Source organism: Mytilus trossulus, chromosome 10 (genome assembly GCF_036588685.1).
Source record: "Mytilus trossulus isolate FHL-02 chromosome 10, PNRI_Mtr1.1.1.hap1, whole genome shotgun sequence".
Classification (NCBI taxonomy): Eukaryota; Metazoa; Mollusca; class Bivalvia; order Mytilida; family Mytilidae; genus Mytilus; species Mytilus trossulus.
In genome coordinates, this window is record NC_086382.1 from 34,328,877 (window position 1) to 34,350,299 (window position 21,423).

Sequence of the window (21,423 nt, forward strand, 5' to 3'; positions counted from 1 at the left end):
ATGAGTTCACCCATTTCCAACTGGTTTTTGTAGTTAGTTCCTATGTTGTATTGTTACACCACTGACCTAGGTTAGGGAAGGGTTGGCCCCTTCATGTTCCAACCCTGCCTTATTCTTTATGTGCCTGTCCAAAGTCAGGACCTTTATTTCAGTGGTTGTAACCCCGTTGTTGTTGGTTCTTGTCAGTCATAATTTGATAAATGTAGGCAGTTAGTTTTCTCAATGAAATTGTTTCATGTTTTTCTTGTCTCAGGATTCTTATATCTGACTTTATAGTATGGATTTTCTCATCGTTGAAGCTGTAGCATTGCCCATTATTGCTTACATCCACTTCATTTAAACTTCTGTGGATAGTTGCTTCATTGACAATCATATCACAGCTAAAATCATTGATTGTCAACTGGGTGAATTATTTAGTACAAATCCATTAATTAAAGCATGAGGCTCTCACTTCTTATACAAACATAGGTAATAACATCATGTTGTTAGTTCATAAGAGTATTTGAAATACATTGTATTAGATTCTAAGACAAAGAACAGCAGAGTTCTCAAAAAGTGGTGGTCCTAAGGTTTTGATCAAATTTGTAAAGGACCGGCACACTTTCAGTATTTTTCAACAGAAATAATAGTGAAAACCAGCATATTTCCCTCAAGGACTATGGAACAGGAACGAAATTGGTTAATAATTTAAAGATTCTGGTCTCCTTGGCCTCTAACATCTTACTACTCAAAACATACACTGTTAATTTAGGTCAACCCATTAGGTACCAATATACGAACATAGAACAGAAAAATAACTTTGTAAATTGAAGATTATGCAAGATGAATTATATCTGGATAATAAGGTACAGTATATTTCAAGATAGGTAATGAAAATCTGACAATTTTATCTGGCAAATTTGGGGGAATTTTTGTAAACTTTATTCACAGAATCAGTTGGTGATCAACTGACATATTTCTGACATGGTAATGACACTTCAAAAGAAAGTAGTGGGTTGAACCAAGTTTTACTGCACTTGGAACCGCCCCCTTATAGATGCTGATTCATTATCTTTCTTACATGTTTAAAAGGTCAGACCAAGTGTATAGGTATAAAACAACGTTTAAATCTCTCTTCTAAAGTGGGAGGGGATTCAACATGCATTTAACACATATAATCCATATTAAATATGAAATAATATCTGCATTTATGTTTAATATTTTATTTTATTGCATTTTTCTTTTTATGTAGGATTTACTCTATTAACAGCTGCCACAATTGAACAACAAGATCAAATGTTACCTTCTTTTTTCTTTATATTCATCTCTTTCTCTTTTTCTATGATTGTCACTCCTTTCATCTCTCTCTCTATAGTCTTTTACAGATTTAGACTGATATTTATCAGAGTTATATTTTCTATCATTTAGTGGCGATTCACTGTCAGATTTTGAATTTGTTCGATATTGTTTTTTCTTGGAATGTTTAACTGGTTCTTCCTCAGAGCTACTATATTTTTTCTTCTTTTTCTTTTTCTTTCCACTCTTACTCTCCTTGTCATCACTATCATCTGAAAACTGATCCTTTTTATTTTTCTTCTTTTAAGGAACATGTTCATCATCTGAACTGTCATTTTTTTTAGTTTTTTTCTTTTTGGCCTTCTTTCTTTCATCTTCATCAGAACTCACTGAAACTCTTTTCTTCTTTTTACTTTTCTGTCTTTCTAATGATTCATCTTCAGAACTAACTGAATGTCTCTTTTTCTTTTTACTTTTCTGTCTATCTAATGATTCGTTATCAGAACTTTCATATTTTTTCTTATTCCTCTTTTTGTCCACTACTTTTTCTGATAATCTGCTATTATTCCGCTCTTCTATTCCTCTATCCCTGTGTGCTGGTGACCTATGTCTGTCCATTTTTCTTTCCCTCTGCATTGATGGAGAGTTTCTATCATCCCAATATCTTGGAGGTGTAAAGTAGTTGTCTCCCTTTCCTCTATGTGGTGACCTCTGCCTGTTGTCCCTATATCTTGACGGTGATGAGTACCTTTCTCCTCTAGATCTTTGAGGAGGAGAATATCTGTTGCGTCTGTCATTGCTTCTTTTTCTTTCATCTCTTCTGTTTCTCTCTGGTGACCTGTGTTTTCTCCTGTCAGGACTTCGCGATCTACTTCTGTGTTTTGTCTGCAACAAAAAAAACGATAAAGTTTATGTCAAATGAATGTTGACAAAGCCGATTCAAAACAAGACTTGAAATTTACACATTTTAAGACAAATGAAATAACAAAGGGAAGTTACAGTACTCTGTACACCAGCCCCATTGCATATAACAATGCAATTTTACTTATAATTAATGTTTCCAAACTTAAAGACCATAAATCTTTTAAAAATAATTTTTTTCTGACTAATTTTCTTTAATTTGTTCAAAACATTGCTGATACCTATGAATATGATATAAATTTCTTAAAATTATGGCAATAATTATTAAATTTGAGAAAACTTATGATACAATTTTTCAAAGAATTAATGTTTCCAAGGGACATAGCTTGGGGGGACAAACAAATGGACAAACCCCCCAAATGTGTTGTGTTTGTCTTCCCCTGCTATTGTCCATCCTTGGAAAATCGTTATGCTTGCAACTTCGTGACATTTTGGGATTTCAAATTTAAGAGTGAGGTAATGTAAAAAATGTTTAACAACTGAAGACTCATTTATTTTTGTTGATACCAATTTACATAATATATAGATTCAGAAAAAAAAACATGTATTTCTGTGGATTTGACTTCACCACCAATATCTGTATATAAACCTATAGAAAATTTGTTTTTGTTGAAAATTTGAGTTTCACCTTTATCCACTAAATCTATAAAAATTTGTATTGAAGGAATAATAATGAAGCTACAGTAATTAATGCACCCTGTTATTATTAAAAATTATTACATTATTTTCTGGTTTTATAGTTATATGCAGATTTTAGAATGCATATACAGTCGTTAGAAGATTTTATTACTAACTACCCTGAAATACTGATTTAATCATTTTTATCAAATATTGATCTACTACTTTATATTTTAAGTAAAATGTTTATTCAAAAAATGTTATCATTTATTTGAATCTAATTTGTAAATATGACCATTAGCAATGATGAGATGAGGTAAGATTGCAAATTAGACAATTATAGTTCATAGTATAAGTAAACTATAAAAGACTTAAAATAACAAAAGGTATAACAATTCAAACCAGTTTCTGAAACTGAAAGTTTGAAAAAAGCCAATTAAAACTGTTCTATTTCTAAAGTTTGACAAACAGAAGACAATAAAAAGAGGAACCAAACAATTAAAATATATGGAAATAAATGGAGGATGGATGGGTGGGGTGCAGATGATGAAAGCACTTGCATACAATATTACAAAAAGGCATAATCCAAGAATAGTAAACATGACTTTACCTAAATTTGTCATGATATGAGTAATGTGGTAATAAGCATTGGGTATAAGTTTCATAACATTTAGTTGAGGCAGAGTTAAGTCAGAGAATGAATCTTAAATTCAGCAATTATTCTATTTGTAAAGGAGCTTAGCTCTAGGAAGCTAAAAGTGACACCACCAAAATTCAAACTTGATCTGTGCTATTGTAATAAGCATTGTAATTGATTGCTTGTTAGGTTTTTTTAACACCACTTTTAAGCACTATTTGGCCATCAACTTTTATTGGTGGAGGAAGCTTGAGTACCAGGAGAAAAACTGACAATCCTAGTCAATTAAGATTGAAGTCGATTGAACATACACAAATTCACAACCTCAGTGTTGACTGGCTAGCTATTATAGTAGTAGATATACTAAGAAAACTTGGCCACCAAGGCCCCTAAATAAGCATTGTGTATATTAAGTTTTATGAAATCTGGTTAAGGCAAACTTAAGTTAGAGAACGGAAACCAATTTCACGCTGGCAGGTGCATGAAAATCAAACAAAGAGTTCGAAAATCTACTTTCAAGACTGATTTACATGGACCTCTACAACAACAATAAAGCTGTGTAAATATGGCCTTGGTTTTCTCCTAAAACAAGTGTCAAATATGCAAATTAAAGCTTGTTGTTTTTTAACATTCAATGAATCAAGTGATATTTCATTAGTTTTTGTTTTTAATAAACAAAGCATGGTATGAGGAAGAGTACAATGATATAGACAATGCATGTCTACATATTATTACACAGCATACAATTAAATATAGACATTAATGGCATTTTGTTTTGTACTCGTATTCATCAATCTTAAAAAATAAAATAACAAGAATGTGTTCAAAGTACACAGATGCCCCACTTGCACTATAATTTTCTATGTTCAATGGACCGTGAAAATGAGTAAAAAATCTAATTTGGCATTCAAATTAGAAAGATCATATGATAGGGAACATGTGTACTAAGTTTCAAGTTGATTGGAATTCAACATCATCAAAAACTACCTTGACCAAAAACTTTAACCTGAAACTCACACTTTCATTTTCTATGTTGAGTGGACCGTGAAATCGGGGTCAAAAGTCTAATTTGGCCTTAAAATTAGAAAGATCATATCATAAGCAACATGTGTACTAAGTTTCAAGTTGATTGGACTTCAGCTTCATCAAAAACTACCTTGACCAAAAACTTTAACCTGAAGCGGGACAGACTGACGAACGAACGAACGAACGGACGGACGCTCAGACCAGAAAAAATAATGCCCCTCTACTATCGTAGGTGGGGCATAAAAATATAAATAAATTTATTTATTCACAGTAATCTACAATCAATGTTTACATATATATATATATCATTACATACAATATAATTGATAAAGACTTTGTTGGCAATTTTTATCAGTAATTCTAATTTATTAATATTACAAAATAAAATAAATGAATCTGACAATTAATTTCAGTTCTATGTAATTATAAGAAGATCTAAACTTTGACAGTTTTTGTAACAAAGAAGCTGAACTAATATAAAAAAAGAAGATGTGGTATGATTGCCAATTTACAATGAGACAACTGTCCACAAGAGACCAAAAGGACACAGACATTAACAACTATAGGTCACCATACAGCCTTCAACAATGAGCAAAGCCAATTCCGCTAACATTGGTATGCAGTCTTTTTTGTATTCAAAGGGGCCAAATAAAGGGCATTATCATACCTTTCCATTTCAACATCACCTAAATAATTTAGCCGTTTGATCAGTTTATTTTAGTAAAATATTTCTAATTCAAAATCTAAATCTGTTAGTTTTAAGTACTGCATTTTCAGAAATTGATGTATCCTGATCAAAACCAAAAACATCATATTAATTTATTGTTGAAAATGATATGCAAAAAAAAATCAAACACATTAACAGTCTGTTTAACAGATATTAGAACTTAAATAGTGTGTAAAACTGATTTAATCTGCTCATCTGCAAATTTAAAAGTAAAATCATTGAATTGAATGATATCTATAATATGATCATGATTTGTTTCTGATGCAACTTTCTAATATGCAAATTAAAACCAGTTATAGTTGTAGATTTCTTTCTAAATTTATAATAAAGGGAATGAAAATACCATTTATTGTTGTTTGCTTTATGTCCAGCGACAAATATTTCCTGCAGGACAAGTACAAATTAACATTGTTAAAATAAGTAGGCCTTGTAATAGAGGGTGTCCAGGATAAAAATGAGTGAATTAATTAATGATTAAAGGATATATCATGTGGACAGAAGATTGATTGATCAATTGTTGGTGTTTTAACACCACTTTTAAGCACCATTTTCATGATTTTGGGGGTATTCCGTGGTGGTCAACTTGTATTGGTGGAGGAAGCTGGAGTGCCTGGATCAAACTTAAACCTTTTGATAGGAAAACTGACAATACTAGTTAAGAAAGATTTGTGTCGAGTGCACCCACATTGGCAGGGTTTGAAATTCACAACCTCTTTGTGTAGACAGGCTTGTGATTTCAGTAGTAGAACAACTGAGACCACTTGACCACTGAGGCCCTTGTGGACAGAAGAAACCAATAAGCTAACTTTACAAAGAAAGCAGAACTAGTTTAAAGATCACCAAGACTGTAATATAATTAAAGCCACCTAGAAACACATAGAAGATGGGCTTTTGATAAATTTAGAAATTATTGACATTTTTGAAGAATTGACAAAAATACTAGATTATTTTTTTAGATTTCAAGAAAATCTTCATACAGATATAATGCACCAGATATCAGAATGAAAGTTCTTATTAAAATGATAACTGCACCCCTGCCCCGGCCAGTTCGCATTATCCCAAATTATAATAACCTCGCAATAGATTCTAAATTTACACTTGCACTGATTTGATCCTGAAACAAGTTTCAAATATGCAAATTAAAATTTGTTGCTATCATAAAATAAATTAAATGAAGAATTTGGTGTTTATTACTTTTTGTTTTGAATAATTAAATCATATGATTGGGAAGAACACAATCTATGTCTAATATCATTATATAGAATATGATTTACAAAGACTTTAATAGGGCTTCTATTAGCACTTTTAATGTATTAACAATTAATTAATAAAAATAAAATAAATAAAAAACTCATTTTCAGTTCTGTTCAGAAATTGTGCATGCATTTATTATTGTGATTTTGTCAATTTAGACTAAAACACATGTTTAATTTTTGATATTTGTTTAATTCAAAATTTGTTTTTTAAACTGTGAGTTCTTTATTGTGATTGTAAATAACTCTGTTGCATTTTTCACAAAGATAAAAATATTGTAATAACTTCTAAATTTACAGTATCTTGAGTCAATGATTGACATTCAAGGTAATGTTTAAGTTTGAGTATGTTTTACTGTACATATCATGGATAAAGGGAAGTAACTCATTTTTATTTTTATTTATCTTTTAAAGTATTCAAGTTAGACAAAAACAAGATATATTACTGTTATATGATTCTTGATTAAAGTTATGTACTCTGGATGTTTTCTGTGACAACCTAAAATCAGCCTTTATTTCTATTTGAAGTAAAAAAAATATTTAGAAATATTCCGACAGAAATATAAGTTAAAAATTTCAGTTTAAAATCAACCACTGAGGTAAACAAAATACAATAAAAGAAGATGTGGTTTGATTGCCAATGAGACAACTCTCCAGAAAAGACCAAAATAACACAGAAATTAACAATTATAGGTCAATGTACAGCCTTCAACAATGAGCAAATGAATCAGTTTTATAAAAAAAACATTAATACATGCACGGTCTGTAAGATGTGTTGAGATAATTCTCGTTCAAAAATGCCCCTTTTCTTTCATTTCTCATCAGTTTGTGATAATGTATTTTCAGAAATTGATGCATAATGATGTATTTTCACATTATTAAAACCTTGCATTAATTTCTAATTTTGCAATAAAATGCAAATTTTCAAAATGCATTTAGTTTAACAGTCAGTTTAACAGATTATATTACCCATATTCCATACAAAACTGATGTAATCTTTTATCTTATGCACATCTGTAAATTTTATGTAAAATATGCATTTAATATAAAAATTATCATCGATTTAATCGCATTTTGTAAATATTGCAATAATTCATTCCTAAAACATGTTTTAAATATGCAAATTTAAACTTGTTCTTTTTCTACAATAAATGAATCATTTGATATTTTATTATTTTTGTTTTGTATAAATAGACGAAAAGATGCAGAAAAGCCCAATCCATGTCTACATATTATTACATGCAATATGATTTACAAAGAGTTTAATGATTCTGCTGATAACCACTTTTGATTTATTAATATTACAAAATAAAATACTAGCTCAAAAACCTTATCTTGGCATAAACATGTAATTTAAAAGTAATAAACCTATGATTTTACTTTAACTTTATAGTATTCAACATTAACCAAAAACTTGAAGACTAATTTTAATACTATCATAGGCTGGCACAAATATAACTCATTTTTATAATATTAAATGATGTTAGCTTTGGCATTTTTGTCATTCATTGGACCAACAAATTTTGAAGATCTAGGACACAGCAAGTTGTTTATAATAGTACATAAATGAATAAACTTTCCTTAAAATTAGACAGAGAGGTACAGTACTAAGCAGCATGAAATGTCTTTAGAAAATATAAATACTTAATTTCAAAACTTAATATTTAAATACAATCTTGAGTTAATGGTTAAGTGCTTTCAGTAATATGTTAGAGTACAGTCAGACCTTATATCTCTGTTTAATCATATTTTCCAATGTGTACAAGGCTACTCTATACATATTCCTATCAGAATATCTTGGAAGAAGGGCAGTAACTCATTTTTTTCCTGACAAATAAAATATTCATTTCCACAAAATATTCCTTAGATATCTTTTGTGGTTTTTGTGTTGTTTATCTATCTAAATAAAATATATCTTGATATATAGCTTACCAACTGTAACAAAATCAACAAATAGTAAAGTCTTTTTTCTTCTAATGCAAATACCATATATAAATTTAGCAGTTGTGAATGCATGATAGTTAGAATAATTTTTCTTTAAAATTTCATCTCTCCAAAACCAAAATAATATTCCCTAAACTAGAAATAAGAAAATAAGTCACATGTTACATTGCAATGTGTTTTTGTACAAAACAATATTAATGAGTAAGGAAGTGTGTAAATATTGCTGATTTGAATACCAATTAAAATTCATTTTATAAATAAAGCTATAATTTGTTCCTGAAACAAATTTTTAATATGCAAATTAAAACTTGTTTTTCTGCAATAAATGAACCATTTGTTATTTCATTAGTTTTTGATGTGACTAAATAAATCAGCACATGAGCTAGAGCACAATGATCTTCAAATCATGATAACATATTTTTCCATACAGTTTAATTAATAAAGACTTTAATGAGGATTTTTATAAGCATTTATAATTTACAAATCTTGAACAATAAAATAAATAAATTACTCATTGTATGTCCTGTTGTAATCATAATAAGACATTAACTTTTGTACTTTTAGTAATTTATCGCACACTGAAATTGAACAAACATTGGTATTTCAACATTTTTTATAAGTTGATAGACAAAAATTAGAAAAACAACATTTGACAACAAGATATCACAGTGGCATGAAACTACATTTTTCAAAATATTTATGTTAGATTGATTGATTGATTGTTGGACTTTATACGCCACACAATAACGATCGCTAAGACGCTTAATTAATTTTGATAGTGCAGGGATACAGGCGATCCCCTCTATCTGGTAAATGATGTCACAAAGGCACGCCTGACAAAACTGACAAGTTTTTTTTGGTGATGGATGAACTTGAAAGTGATCTAATTAAATCTAAGTCAAGTGCAGGTACACGAGAAGGGTTTGTACTCACAACCAAGGCTTTCAAAATTTTGAGGATATAACCATAATTCAAATGTCATAAAATCAATATCCAAGTCATTTGACAAAATTTGAGGATTATATACTTTTGTATGACAACAACCTCAGTAAAAGAGAATTTTATAATGGATATAAGTATTTACTTAAAAACATAAACATGTTAATGCATGAAGGGGAAATAATTCATTTAGATTCTATATACATGTATTGCCTTTTCAGATAAGTTGGGCAACATGACATTTTGTTTAGAAAAAATCAAAAACATGCTTTGATGGACTTTTACATAACTAACAACTGATTGAGTTTAAAAGACTAACTAACCCAAATACATTATGCTCCTTGTTTTTGTGCCATTATTTTATTAAAATTGTCTCCCCATACCTAATCTATAGCCTACAAATTTATTTCATGTACTAGTACCTTATTTCTGTAATCCTCATCTCTGTCATGTGACTTGTCTTGACGTTTCTTCTTAGAACTCTTGTTATCACCATTTTCTTCAAATACCAGTTCATAATTACTGTGGATTGTTAAAGATAAATATGTACAACATGTTCCTTTGTATAAATATATTGTTAATTCTACTTAACAGTTTTCATCCTAAGGATTGACACATTATTAAAGTATGTTCCCAAGATTGGAATAAAAAGAAAATTCATAAAAATTTACTGAACTTCAAAAAAATTTAAAAACAGAAAGTATCTAATCAAATGGCAAAATCAAAAGCTCAAACAAATTAAACAAATTGATAACAATTGTCATATTCCTGAATTGGTATAGGCATAGTCTTATGTAGAAAATGGTGCATTAAACCTGGTTTAATATACCATTTAATAAAAACAAGCTGCTAGAAATGGCAAAATGCAATATTAAAGTCCATTTAAAGTCTTTATAAGAAGATGCAGCACATTGCCATCCATAGCATGTTTGCATACTTGTTGCTTACACAATGAGGTTACCATAAAATAATCTAATACAACCTCCTTTGTTATATCTTCATCATATGGAATCTTGTCCACAGATGTATCAGTGGCATTCATAGCACATCTCTGAATTTTTATACAGGTATATATAATTGACATTCTAGGATTTGACTTTTGTATCTTTATTTTCTTTCTTCTAGTTGCTTTTCCATCATTTAGAGAAAAAAAATCAATAGTAATGCTTATAAAAATGTTTCTTGGCATAATACAGATCTGAAAATAATCTGATAAAGTGGAGAAATCAGCCTTATAAAATTTACATGAATTTGTGTCTGTCATATTGGGATGTTTGTTAATTCATACTTTCTGGGGGTGAAGGTATAAAAAAATCCATTTTGGTGAAATTGATGTTCTAACTTTATGATGGGATTTGTGGTGTTAAACCATGATACAAAATCAGTACATGTACAGAAAAAAAACACCACAAAAAGCAAACCAACATGAAACAGAAAAAACTAAAATCCAAAATTCTAAACTCAGAGGAAAATCAAATCGGAAAGTCCCTAATCACATGGCGAAATCAAATGACAAAACACATCAATAAACGAATGGACAAGAACTGTCATATTCCTGACTTGAAAGGATACTTGTCTTGTCTCTGTGATTTATCTTTAATTGTATATTTTGGTTTCTTTGGATCTTCTTTTATTGTTTCCACACCTTTTCCTGCAAGAGAGAATGAACAAACTGTTATAGCCCTTACTCTTTGGATGTTTTTTAAAAATGTAACAAATTTTTTAATTACGAAGACAATTTATAAGCATAAGTCTTATATGTATTTTTGCTTCTTCCATTGTAAACAAACATGTATATTTCTGTTTACTCAGAAATGTCAACCATTTAAATTATTGCAAAAATAAATGAAAGACTGCTCATAGGATTTGATTTTTGCCATTCATAATGTAAGACATTAGTCACAGAAAAAATAAATATGTTTGACTAATTACTAACATGTCATAACCTAAAAGTAACAGAAGAATCTCTTTTTATTTTGTGCCATTTAAATATTGCTGTGGATTCATTATTATTCGTTGGATACCAATTTTCTAGAATTTCATACAGGTGAACCACAGAATTAAATGTTCAATGAATAAAAAAATCATTAAAGGCTTGTAAGCAGACTTCGGTAAAACCACGAAATCATATATCCTCGAACATGTAAGTTTTCTTTAATCCACGAAAATTGGTACCCAAATTGGTACCCACGAAAATAAATGAATCCACAGTATTACCTTTTCCTTTCCATTTGACTTTGGAGACAGACTGACTGAAGTCCACATGAATTCTCCTATCATCAATAAGAACATTATCCATCTTGAAGTATGCACTCTCACAATCTTTTTTCTAAAAAAATGTTTTATTTCTCTTTATATCAATAATATCAAACAGATCTTTATTCAAAAAAGGTAAACACAATTATTTACTACAACTTATCTTCCTAGAGGGTTCATATACAATACAAAAACTAGAGGCTCTAAAGAGCCTGTGTCGCTCACCTTGGTCTATGTGCATATTAAACAAAGGACACAAATGGATTCATGACAAAATTGTATTTTGGTGATGGTGATGTGTTTGAATTTCTTACTTTACTGAACGATTTTGCTTCTTACAATTATATCTATAATGAACTTGCCCATTAGTAACAGAGAACTATATTTGGTAACAATTTACATAAATTTACCAAATTAATGAAAATTGTTAAAAATTGACTATAAAGGGCAATAACTCCTAAACGGGTCAACTGACCATTTAGGTCATGTTGACTTATTTGTAGATCTTACTTCGCTGAACATAATTGATGTTTACAGTTTATCTCTATCTATAATAATATTCAAGATAATAACCAAAAACAGCAAAATTTCCTCAAAATTACCAATTCAGTGATTACTGATTCAACTGAAAATTTCAGGGCAGATAAATCTTGACCTGATAAACATTTTTATCCTATGTCAGATTTCCTCAAAATGCTTTGATTTTTGAGTTATAAGCCAAAAACTGCATTTTACCCCTATGTTCTATTATTAGCCGTGGCGGCCATCTTAGTTGGTTGACCAGGTCACGCCACACATTTTTTAAACTAGATACCCCAAAGTTGATTGTGGCCAAGTTTGGATTAATTTGGCCCAGTAGTTTCAGAGGAGAAGATTTTTGTAAAAGATTACTTTAATTTAAGAAAAATGGTTAAAAATTGACTATAAAGGGCAATAACTCCTAAACGGGTCAACTGACCATTTTGGTCATGTTGACTTATTTGTAGATCTTACTTTGCTGAACATTAATGCTCTTACAGTTTATCCCTATCTATAATAATATTCAAGATAATAACCAAAAACAGCAAAATTTCCTCAAAATTACCAATTCAGGGGCAGCAACCCAACAATCGATTGACCGATTCAACTGAAAATTTCTGGGCAAATAGATCTTGACCTGATAAACATTTTTACCCCATGTCAGATTTGCTCTAAATGCTTTGGTTTTTGAGTTATAAGCCAAAAACTGCATTTTACCCCTATGTTCTATTTTTAGCCGTGGCGGCCATCTTGGTTGGTTGACCGGGTCACGCCACACATTTTTTAACTAGATACACCAATGATGATTGTGGCCAAGTTTGGTTTGATTTGGCCCAGTAGTTTCAGAGGAGAAGATTTTTGTAAAAGCTAACGCCGGACGACGCCAGACGCAAAGTGATGAGAAAAGCTCACTTGGCCCTTTGGGCCAGGTGAGCTAAAAATGACATTTACACAGGGTCACTATGAAACAATTTTTTAAGCCTGAAACCTAATCAATGTTCTTTATGTCGTATCTTCATGTATTTTGCTAGTTTCTGTTTATTTTATACATTGCTTTTTAAGTCTCTTGACTAAAGAAGACATGACATATTTTTTAGACAGTTATAGATTGTACTTTTACCTCTAGACATATTTTGGTTGTTGATATTTTGGGTTGCTGTCTTCAAATCAAGTTTATAATGTCCATGACATGTAACACAAGAGACAAAAAAGACTCATTTGGACTTTGCTATTTGCTCTTATCCATGTTCTGAAAACTTATCTATGTCCACTACTGTTTTTATCATTTTTTTGGTAAAAATAATAAATGCAAATGCTTATAATCTTATAAAATATAAACATGTCAACACTAAAAACTAAAAGCTGAAACATTTACCCCTTCCCCTAATACCAATTCCAACTCTGTATGAGTAGGAAAGGTTACTTTTAACTTTAATATAAAGTGTCTTTAGTATTTATGTTAACATTAATGATACCTTTTCAAATTCAATAAAGGCATACTGTAGGGACTCTCCTGTTTTCTGATCTCTGATCACTTCACAGCTGAAAACATAAATATTACATATAAAGAGCTAGAAATTAACTGGAATTCTTAAAAACTTATTGTCAACCCCTCTCACGTGTGTTAAATAGATTATATCAACTCCTCATATGAAAAGTTTAAGAATTCAATTTATAATTGTAGAAATTAAGGTCTAGATAATTATCATTTGTCTAGGTCAGTTGCAATAGTCCTTAGCTATGCTATATTTCTATAACGGTTAAAATATTGATGGAAATTCCAGTTATTATATAATGTTGTCCTTTTGGGACTTCTTATTCAATTGTTGATTCAAAGTTTTTTCTATGATGTTTATGACATAATAAGTCTAACACTGACATTGAAACATAATTTTTGATTTCAAAGTCTGTATGTCACTGTCCAAAGTCAGGACTTTAGAGGTTGTCTTTTGTTGCTGTATATCATATTTGTTTTCATTATCTCTTTTGAACTTAAATCATGGCGCTAGTTTTCTAGTTTGGATTGTTCTTTATCTGTCATCTCCTTTTATAGCTTGCTATTCAGTGAGGAATTTTGCTCATTGTTGAAGGCCACACAGTGACCTAACATTGCTAATTTCTATGTCATAAGATCTCTGGTGGATATTTGACTCATTGACATTATACCCCATCTCTATATACTATATTCATTCTTAAATATTTCTTTGCTTTGGATTAGCTGTAAGGGAAGGTTGTACGATTGTCAATAATTGCTTACATCTACCTCATTTGAATTTTGGTGGATAATTGTATCATTGGCAATAATATCACATCTCCTTATTTTTATATTATTCATTGCAGCAGGACCAGAATACTCATTCTAACAATTTCAGACTCAACATTAAGAAGAATAATTTGTGCTAACCGTATATAAATTACCTTTTTATTGTACCAAATCTTGAAAATATAATTTCCAGATCTTCATCTGTAGTGACAGAGTTAAGTTTACAAACAAATAGAATGTTTTCAGGTGCTGTGATATCTGTAGAAGGTAAATCTCCTATCTATTAAAAAAAGATGTGTAATATTAGTGTAAAGACAGGTAAAATATCTCTAGAAAAAAAATCTCAATTTTTTTTTTGTAATTTTGGGTTTGTAAAACATAAATTGTCATGACATGCTAAACTTTGATTTCCTATCATATGAATACGTTTCTTAAATTTCAGAAATAAAATGCCCTGCTTACAGCATTAAAAAGTGGTTTAGTCGTCAATGCTCTCAAATATTATTTAGCCTTTTTGATTTGACTGTTACTATGGAGTCCAGTACTCAAAATGTGTGTCTAGTGTAAAACATTTTAAGCATGGTATCTACGAAAAGCTCATTTACCTGTGTAATCCTAACACTTGAGTTAGGCAGTTTGAATTGTTTTTTGTCGTTAGTGTCGTGATCATTATAATTCTACCAAACAAAATTTGGCAATGATTTTGGAAAATATTTGAAATTCACAAAATATATTCCCTTTAAACTGTCTTACCATTTCTAATAACTGGGCATTGGCTTTTTCTTCTCTCTCTTCCATAATTTCTCTAATTTCTTCTTCTGTCATTCCTTCCAGGTCATCAATTTCAGCATCAGCAGCTAAACGTGCTCGCTGTTAAACATTAAAATCTTACTTAGTACTATTTAATTACTGTCTTTGTAAAATAAATTACTGAACTTATGCAGTGAAAAAAGTTAAGCTTGCTTTGTTTCATTTTGAATGAAAAGATTACTTTGTGTTTTTTGGAAATCATTATACTAAATCTCTAAAACAATGAGAACCACATGAGGCTAAAATGTAAAAAAAAAAAACAATGTTTGAAAACCTTCTTCATACATAAAATTCCCTTAACTTCAAAATTGCAGAATGTTTACACTTGCAACTGTTAACATTGAAACATATAAATTCTAATATGACGTTCTTCTTTAGCTTTAGATACAAAGCCATGTTCTAATTCGAATAGAACATAGGCTGCACGTGATTGACGTCACAATTGATATTGCAACGTCAGATGAATTTTGAACAAAACCAGATGTCAAAATGGCCATTTTTGTTGGTGTTGCTTGCTAGGAAATTAAATAAAAACATTATAAAAGTAAGTTTAAATGTTTCTCTTCTTTTTATTATTGATAAACTGTTGATTTTTCTATAACGTTTTTGTTCATCAAATCAAAATGGCGACAAATCGAGTGTCTACTATAGGTCCACTTCGAAGTACAAAAGTTCAAAATATTCCTATTAGAATCGAAATAATTCTATCATGCCATGCTCTATGCTCATTTTAACATGGGTAGGCATTATATTTGTAAACATTTAATACCTCGCTAACGCTCGGTATTAAGATATTAACAAATATAATGCCTATCCATGTTAAAATGAGCATAGAGCATGGCATGAAAGAATTATTTCTTAAATTAATTAAAATGAGTTCATCAAACCAACTGCTTGGAAAGAGGTTTTACCTCAATAACTGCTGGAGGGGGAGAAGGAGATCTGTCTGGCATATCTAAACCTGGTGGATCTTCAAAAGGATCTTCTAAGATGATAGTGTGGTGTATTCTGGAATAAACATAATTCAAACTTATAGATCATTATTAATATTAATGATGTGTTATGATTGTAGTGTTTACATTACTGTACAAACTGTACAAATGATGCATATTGTTATGCAATAGAAGTTTCTAGTGGAATAAATATTCTGTTATATTATTTCCAACAAATTTTAGTATTTATAAGAATATTTTTTTAACATTTGTTGTAACATGTAAAGCGCTTAAAGTAATTGTAGTGTCATATAATGTGCTATAAAAATGCCTTGTAATAATAATAATAATATTTGTTCCTTACAGAATATGTGTATAGAATATTTGTTCCATTAGGAACAGATATTATGACATAGTTTATGACAAATTTTGAAGGGAAGCCTCTATTAGGCAGAACAAATAAGTGTTGAAAATATAAAATATTTCTAATTTTAGAATAACTGCTTTAATAGTTTCTATATTACTAATTAACTTCAGTTTGTTTGGTACATAATAGAAAATGTAAAATTTATGAAAACTGATCAATGTACATGTAACTTTATGACCAAAGGGAAATAATTCAAAATTTTAAAATTGCATAATCAGTAGAAAGAAGAATTTACTAAGCTGTAAGGGTTATGATACTCGCCAAAGTTGCAAAAAATACATTGAAAAAATTAGTCAGTGCACAGTATTTGAGATTCTTTATATAAATAAACTGTATGAGAAGTCCTTTGTCTGTTCATCAAAAAACATTACCTGATATCCCTGAATGGTTTGAACTTTTCATCACAATATGCTTCATTTAACTTCTGGATGACCTCCAACCCTTCGGTGATCTCACCAATTACTGTATGTACACCATCCAAGTAGTCCAATGAATCACCAAGAGTCAGGAAAAACTGTGAAATGGACATGAAATAAACATAATAACTAATTAACAGCTCAAACACAACCTTGTATGGATAAATCATCATTTACAAAAAAACTTAAAATGTATTAAAAATTAAACTGAAAAACACCCTTTCAATTGATTTTTTTTCCCCTTCATTTTTTTTTTTAATGTTTTCTAATCTGTTTTAACTTTTTGTATATTTGGTTTTTAAAATTATGATTCTTTTATGTTTGCATTTAAAATTCTCTTCAAATTCTGTCTCTTTATGTAGCAGGAACTTTCAAAAGGAATGAAAGTTATTGTTCCTTTTACATAATGGTTATTTCAGAGCTTTTGTATTTCATTACCTAACAATGTCTACCGGTACTGTCTATGAAGATCAAAATATCATTACCTGTGATCCATGCATATTGTTGCCATTGTTTACCATAGAAACAAGACCTTGTTTTACATGTTTTATTTTAGGCACAAACTCCCAATCAAAATATCTGGCTTGCTCTCCATATAAAGTTCTACAAACAAATATGAAATAAATCACTAATGAAATAATTAATAATTTACAAAAATGATTTTTCAACATTATATTGAATTTTTTTTTTTAAATCTTAAAAATTCACATATTAATCTTGTTAGTTCTTTTTACCTGTTTTTTTTCTCAAATAAATTGACATATTTTGTTGGCTTTTAGTGCACAGTTTCTATGTTTGAGAACCTCTTAAAAACACATGTCATTTGTATGTACTTTCAATATAATCTAAACATTGAGAACTTCACAATAAACTGTTAAGCAGAATCTAATTGATAAACTCTTTTTAAAAAAATTTAACACATAGATGGTTACTACTGTAAATCCAATAAACAAAGACATGGTATTATTCTCTTTACTCATACATTTGTGGTGTTCCTTGATTAGAAGGATATACATGCAGTAGAAGAAAACTTACCCATAAATAGATTCTCCCCCTCTACCATTTCCATCGGGATCACCAGTTTGAGCTATGAAATTTCTCTGAAATAAGTATAACTCGCACTTATTATTTTGTTTTCATGTAAAATAAAATTTTCTCTTAAATTTGAAAAGAAAAACATATTTTTTTAATTATGTATTACACTCTTAATATTGCAGTTGATTTTAGGAATATAAAACATGATGACAATCCTTGCAATTTCAAGTTTCTGATTACCACTTTTCTTCTTTAGATAAGCAATGTATTGACCAATATCACAGCCTGGGATGATTTTGCTTTTTGCGCCGACCCACTGTGGACCCATGCCCACTCCAGCTTTAATCTCTTTTTTTGTAAAAATATTGATTACAAATGCTTATCTGTTTTTTTCAACTGATTGTACCTGCAAGTCTTTTATGTATTTTGATTAAACAAGAGAAATTACATGCACACTCATATGGGTGGGCAGAGTGGACAAGCTAGAATTTTTTTGCCCATCAGGTGCCCACTCCCACTGTGGATGGGTGGAAAAAGCAAAATCCACCTGAGCTGTAGTCATGGTAGCTATATAGTGTCAAGTTTATCTTATGCAACATGTGCTATCCATCTGACTGTTATTTTCTATTCAAGAATGTTCAAATGCAGTAGAAAACATACTCCTATTTCTCACTCATATGACATTAAATTCCCACATTAAAAAAAAAGCTATATAAAATTAGATAGGCAGTTACAATTCTTAATATATAATTGCTTTTGGAGACATTTCTGACTTCAGGCCTAGTAGAGAAGTTATGTTTCTCTGTCAAAAAAGAAGGGAAGTTTAACATTTTAAGCCAAGAGTACTAACAGAACACATCTATATTTATATAAAGCATACATACCTGAACAGAATGGAATAGGCAGAAGTTATAATACTTGACTTTGCATAACTTCAGGAAATTTTTACAACCTGCAACGAAGAATTAAAATTATTTTCTTTTCAGACATAATTTTTTAACATATCTAAAAGATTGCAATATTCAAAAAATGACTTCCAATAAGGGTTTAATAAATGTGCTCATAATCTATTAACTATGGATTTTTTTATCTACCAATTTTGTTTAAGCTTTTGAAAGTTAAAATAACATATATATAGTTTGCTAAAAAACAGAAGTGTTTAAAAAAAATTGTAAGATTTCCAGTGGCAGTGGTAGTGTTTTTAAATATCTTGGCATCTTGAAATTCAATTTCACATTCTGAACTGAAACGATGAAATGAAATCGTTTCTATGTTTATGTCAAAATTAAATTCTTTTATTGTGAAAAGCAGAGACAATTATTTTCAGTGACGAGTCAAACTTGTGTAAAGTGTTATGTACATGTATTACCAATGTTATTTCAACTGATCGGGCGGAGCTAACGTTTTAATTTGCATGTGGACAGTCTATTTGAAAATGTGTGTGATAAGGATGATTGCCGTTATAATTAATACTGATTTCATATTCACCAATCAGTGTCATCAAACGAATTTACAAAAGAATGACTAGACACTTCATTGATGAGTTTATCCTAAAACACCTATCTATAGATGGACTGGTTTATTATGAGCGAACCGGTTAAACTCCGCCCAGTCAAGTGAAATAAATCGAGTAATATCTGATGTTTAAATAACTAATTACATTTTGGCCTTTCGTCAGTGAACAGGTCGATTGTAAAATCTCCAAGTGAAGTCTCTATTATCACAGACATGATGGGTAAGTTCTATTATCTTATTAATTCTTTCTCTTTATCATTTTTAGTAAAAAAACGTTGTTGAAAGTTTTTACCGGAAATGCACTTGTCTTAGTAATATCGGATCGTATCCCGGGAAAGCAATTTCCGTACTTGGGCTTCTTTGAAAAGATGTAATTTACTTGCGTAGGGACGACATCAAAAGATCGATGACATCATGTAGGATAAAAAAAAAATTAAATCAAATAGTTTGGGGGTTGGGGGTCAACATTCCTGTTGGGGAAAGAGGGGGGGGGGGGGGGTTCAGTGAAAAAACTATGTGAATTAAGTTTTTTATCCTTCATTGAACTTTTGATGTCGTCCCTTATTTTAATTTACATTGATAAGATTGAAAACATCATACTATATATATAGACGCAAATAAAAAAGATGTAGCTTGCTTCTGATTTCCATTTATTAAAACTTATTTCAGTACCTACATAAAACAAGACTACACACGCTGAAATATCTCGCCTTCTTTACTAAACATTGATATTATGTTGATAGTCCTAAGTATAAAGATTTATTAAAAACTGTCACATAAACTTAACATCAACCAAGATAACAAAACACAGACCAATGAACCATGAAAATGAGGTCAAGGTCAGATTATATTAACCATGCCAGGCAAACATGTACAGCTAACAATGCTTCCATACAACAAATATAGTTGACCTATTACTTATACTAGTAGTTTAAGAAAAATAGAACAAAACACAAAAACTTAACACTGAGCAATGAACCGTGAAAATGAGGTCGAGGTCAAATAAAACCTGCGCGACTGACATATAGATCACAAAATATTTCCATACACCAAATATAGTTGACCTAGGCTATGGCATATAGTATTAGATTAAAAGACCAAAACTCAAAAACTTAAACTTTGACCTCTCAACCATGAAAATGAGGTCAAGGTCAGATTACATCTGCCTGCTAGACATGTAAACCTTACAATCATTCCATACAACAAATATAGTAGATCTATCGCATAAAGTATGAGAAATACAGACCAAAACACAAAAACTTAACTATAACCACTGAACCATGAAAATGAGGTCAAGGTCGGATGACACCTGCCAGTTGGACATGTACACATTACAGTCCTTCCATACACCGAATATACTAGCCCTATTGCTTATAGTATCTGAGATATAGACTTGACCACCAAAACTTAATCTTGTTCACTGATCAATGTAATGAGGTCGAGGTCAAGTGAAAACTGTGTGAGGGGCATGAGGACCTTGCAAGGTATGCACATACCAAATATAATTATCCTATTACTTATAATAAGAGAGAATTCAACATTACAAAAAATCTGAACTTTTATTTCAAGTGGTCACTGAACCATGAAAATGAGGTCAAGGACCTTTGACATGTGACTGATGGAAACTTCGTAACATGAGGCATTTATATACAAAGTATGAAGCATCCAGGTATTCAACCTTCTAAAATATAAAGCTTTTAAAAAGTTAGCTAACGGCCGCCGCCGCCGCCGGATCACTATCCCTATGTCAAGCTTTCTGCAACTTTTGCTCGACAAAAATTAGGTAAAATTAATAACTTTTAATCTCTCTCCATCATATTTTCTCTAACTGAAATTCTAGCGTTTGTTCTTTAAATTCGGTGAATCACATTTACTATGTTCCTTTAATTACCAAACTAATCGCTATGATG

General features: G+C 30.3%; 2 protein-coding genes across 2 annotated transcripts; both read right to left on the minus strand.

The window, feature by feature from the left end:
• Window positions 1-1,182: 1,182 nt before the first annotated feature.
• On the minus strand, window positions 1,183-1,578 carry LOC134687254 (protein FAM133A-like; the record flags this gene model as incomplete). Its single annotated transcript, XM_063547398.1, has 1 exon — window positions 1,183-1,578. A coding segment is annotated over one exon (300 nt), but the record flags the coding sequence as incomplete, so codon positions are not given.
• Window positions 1,350-19,830, minus strand: LOC134687253 (peptidyl-prolyl cis-trans isomerase-like 4). The gene is made up of 13 exons (XM_063547397.1): window positions 19,659-19,830; window positions 18,883-18,950; window positions 17,999-18,063; window positions 17,449-17,566; window positions 16,919-17,061; window positions 16,100-16,196; window positions 15,132-15,248; window positions 14,534-14,658; window positions 13,591-13,657; window positions 11,558-11,669; window positions 10,913-10,991; window positions 9,763-9,862; window positions 1,350-2,160 (listed from the first exon to the last, which is right to left on the minus strand). Exons 1-13 carry the CDS (start codon window positions 19,726-19,728, stop codon window positions 1,579-1,581), a joined length of 1,743 nt encoding a protein of 580 aa, XP_063403467.1. The 5' UTR covers window positions 19,729-19,830; the 3' UTR covers window positions 1,350-1,578.
• Window positions 19,831-21,423: the final 1,593 nt, after the last annotated feature.

Excerpts from the sequence above, each read along its gene's own strand:
- LOC134687253 (XM_063547397.1), bottom strand. The coding sequence starts at position 19,728 with ATGTCTGTGATAATAGAGACTTCACTTGGAGATTTTACAATCGACCTG. Across the intron at positions 18,064-18,882 it reads GCCTATTCCATTCTGTTCAG|AGAAATTTCATAGCTCAAAC; the intron begins GTATGTATGCTT and ends TACTTATTTCAG. Across the intron at positions 13,658-14,533 it reads AGATTTGGTACAATAAAAAG|CTGTGAAGTGATCAGAGATC; the intron begins GTAATTTATATA and ends TTATGTTTTCAG.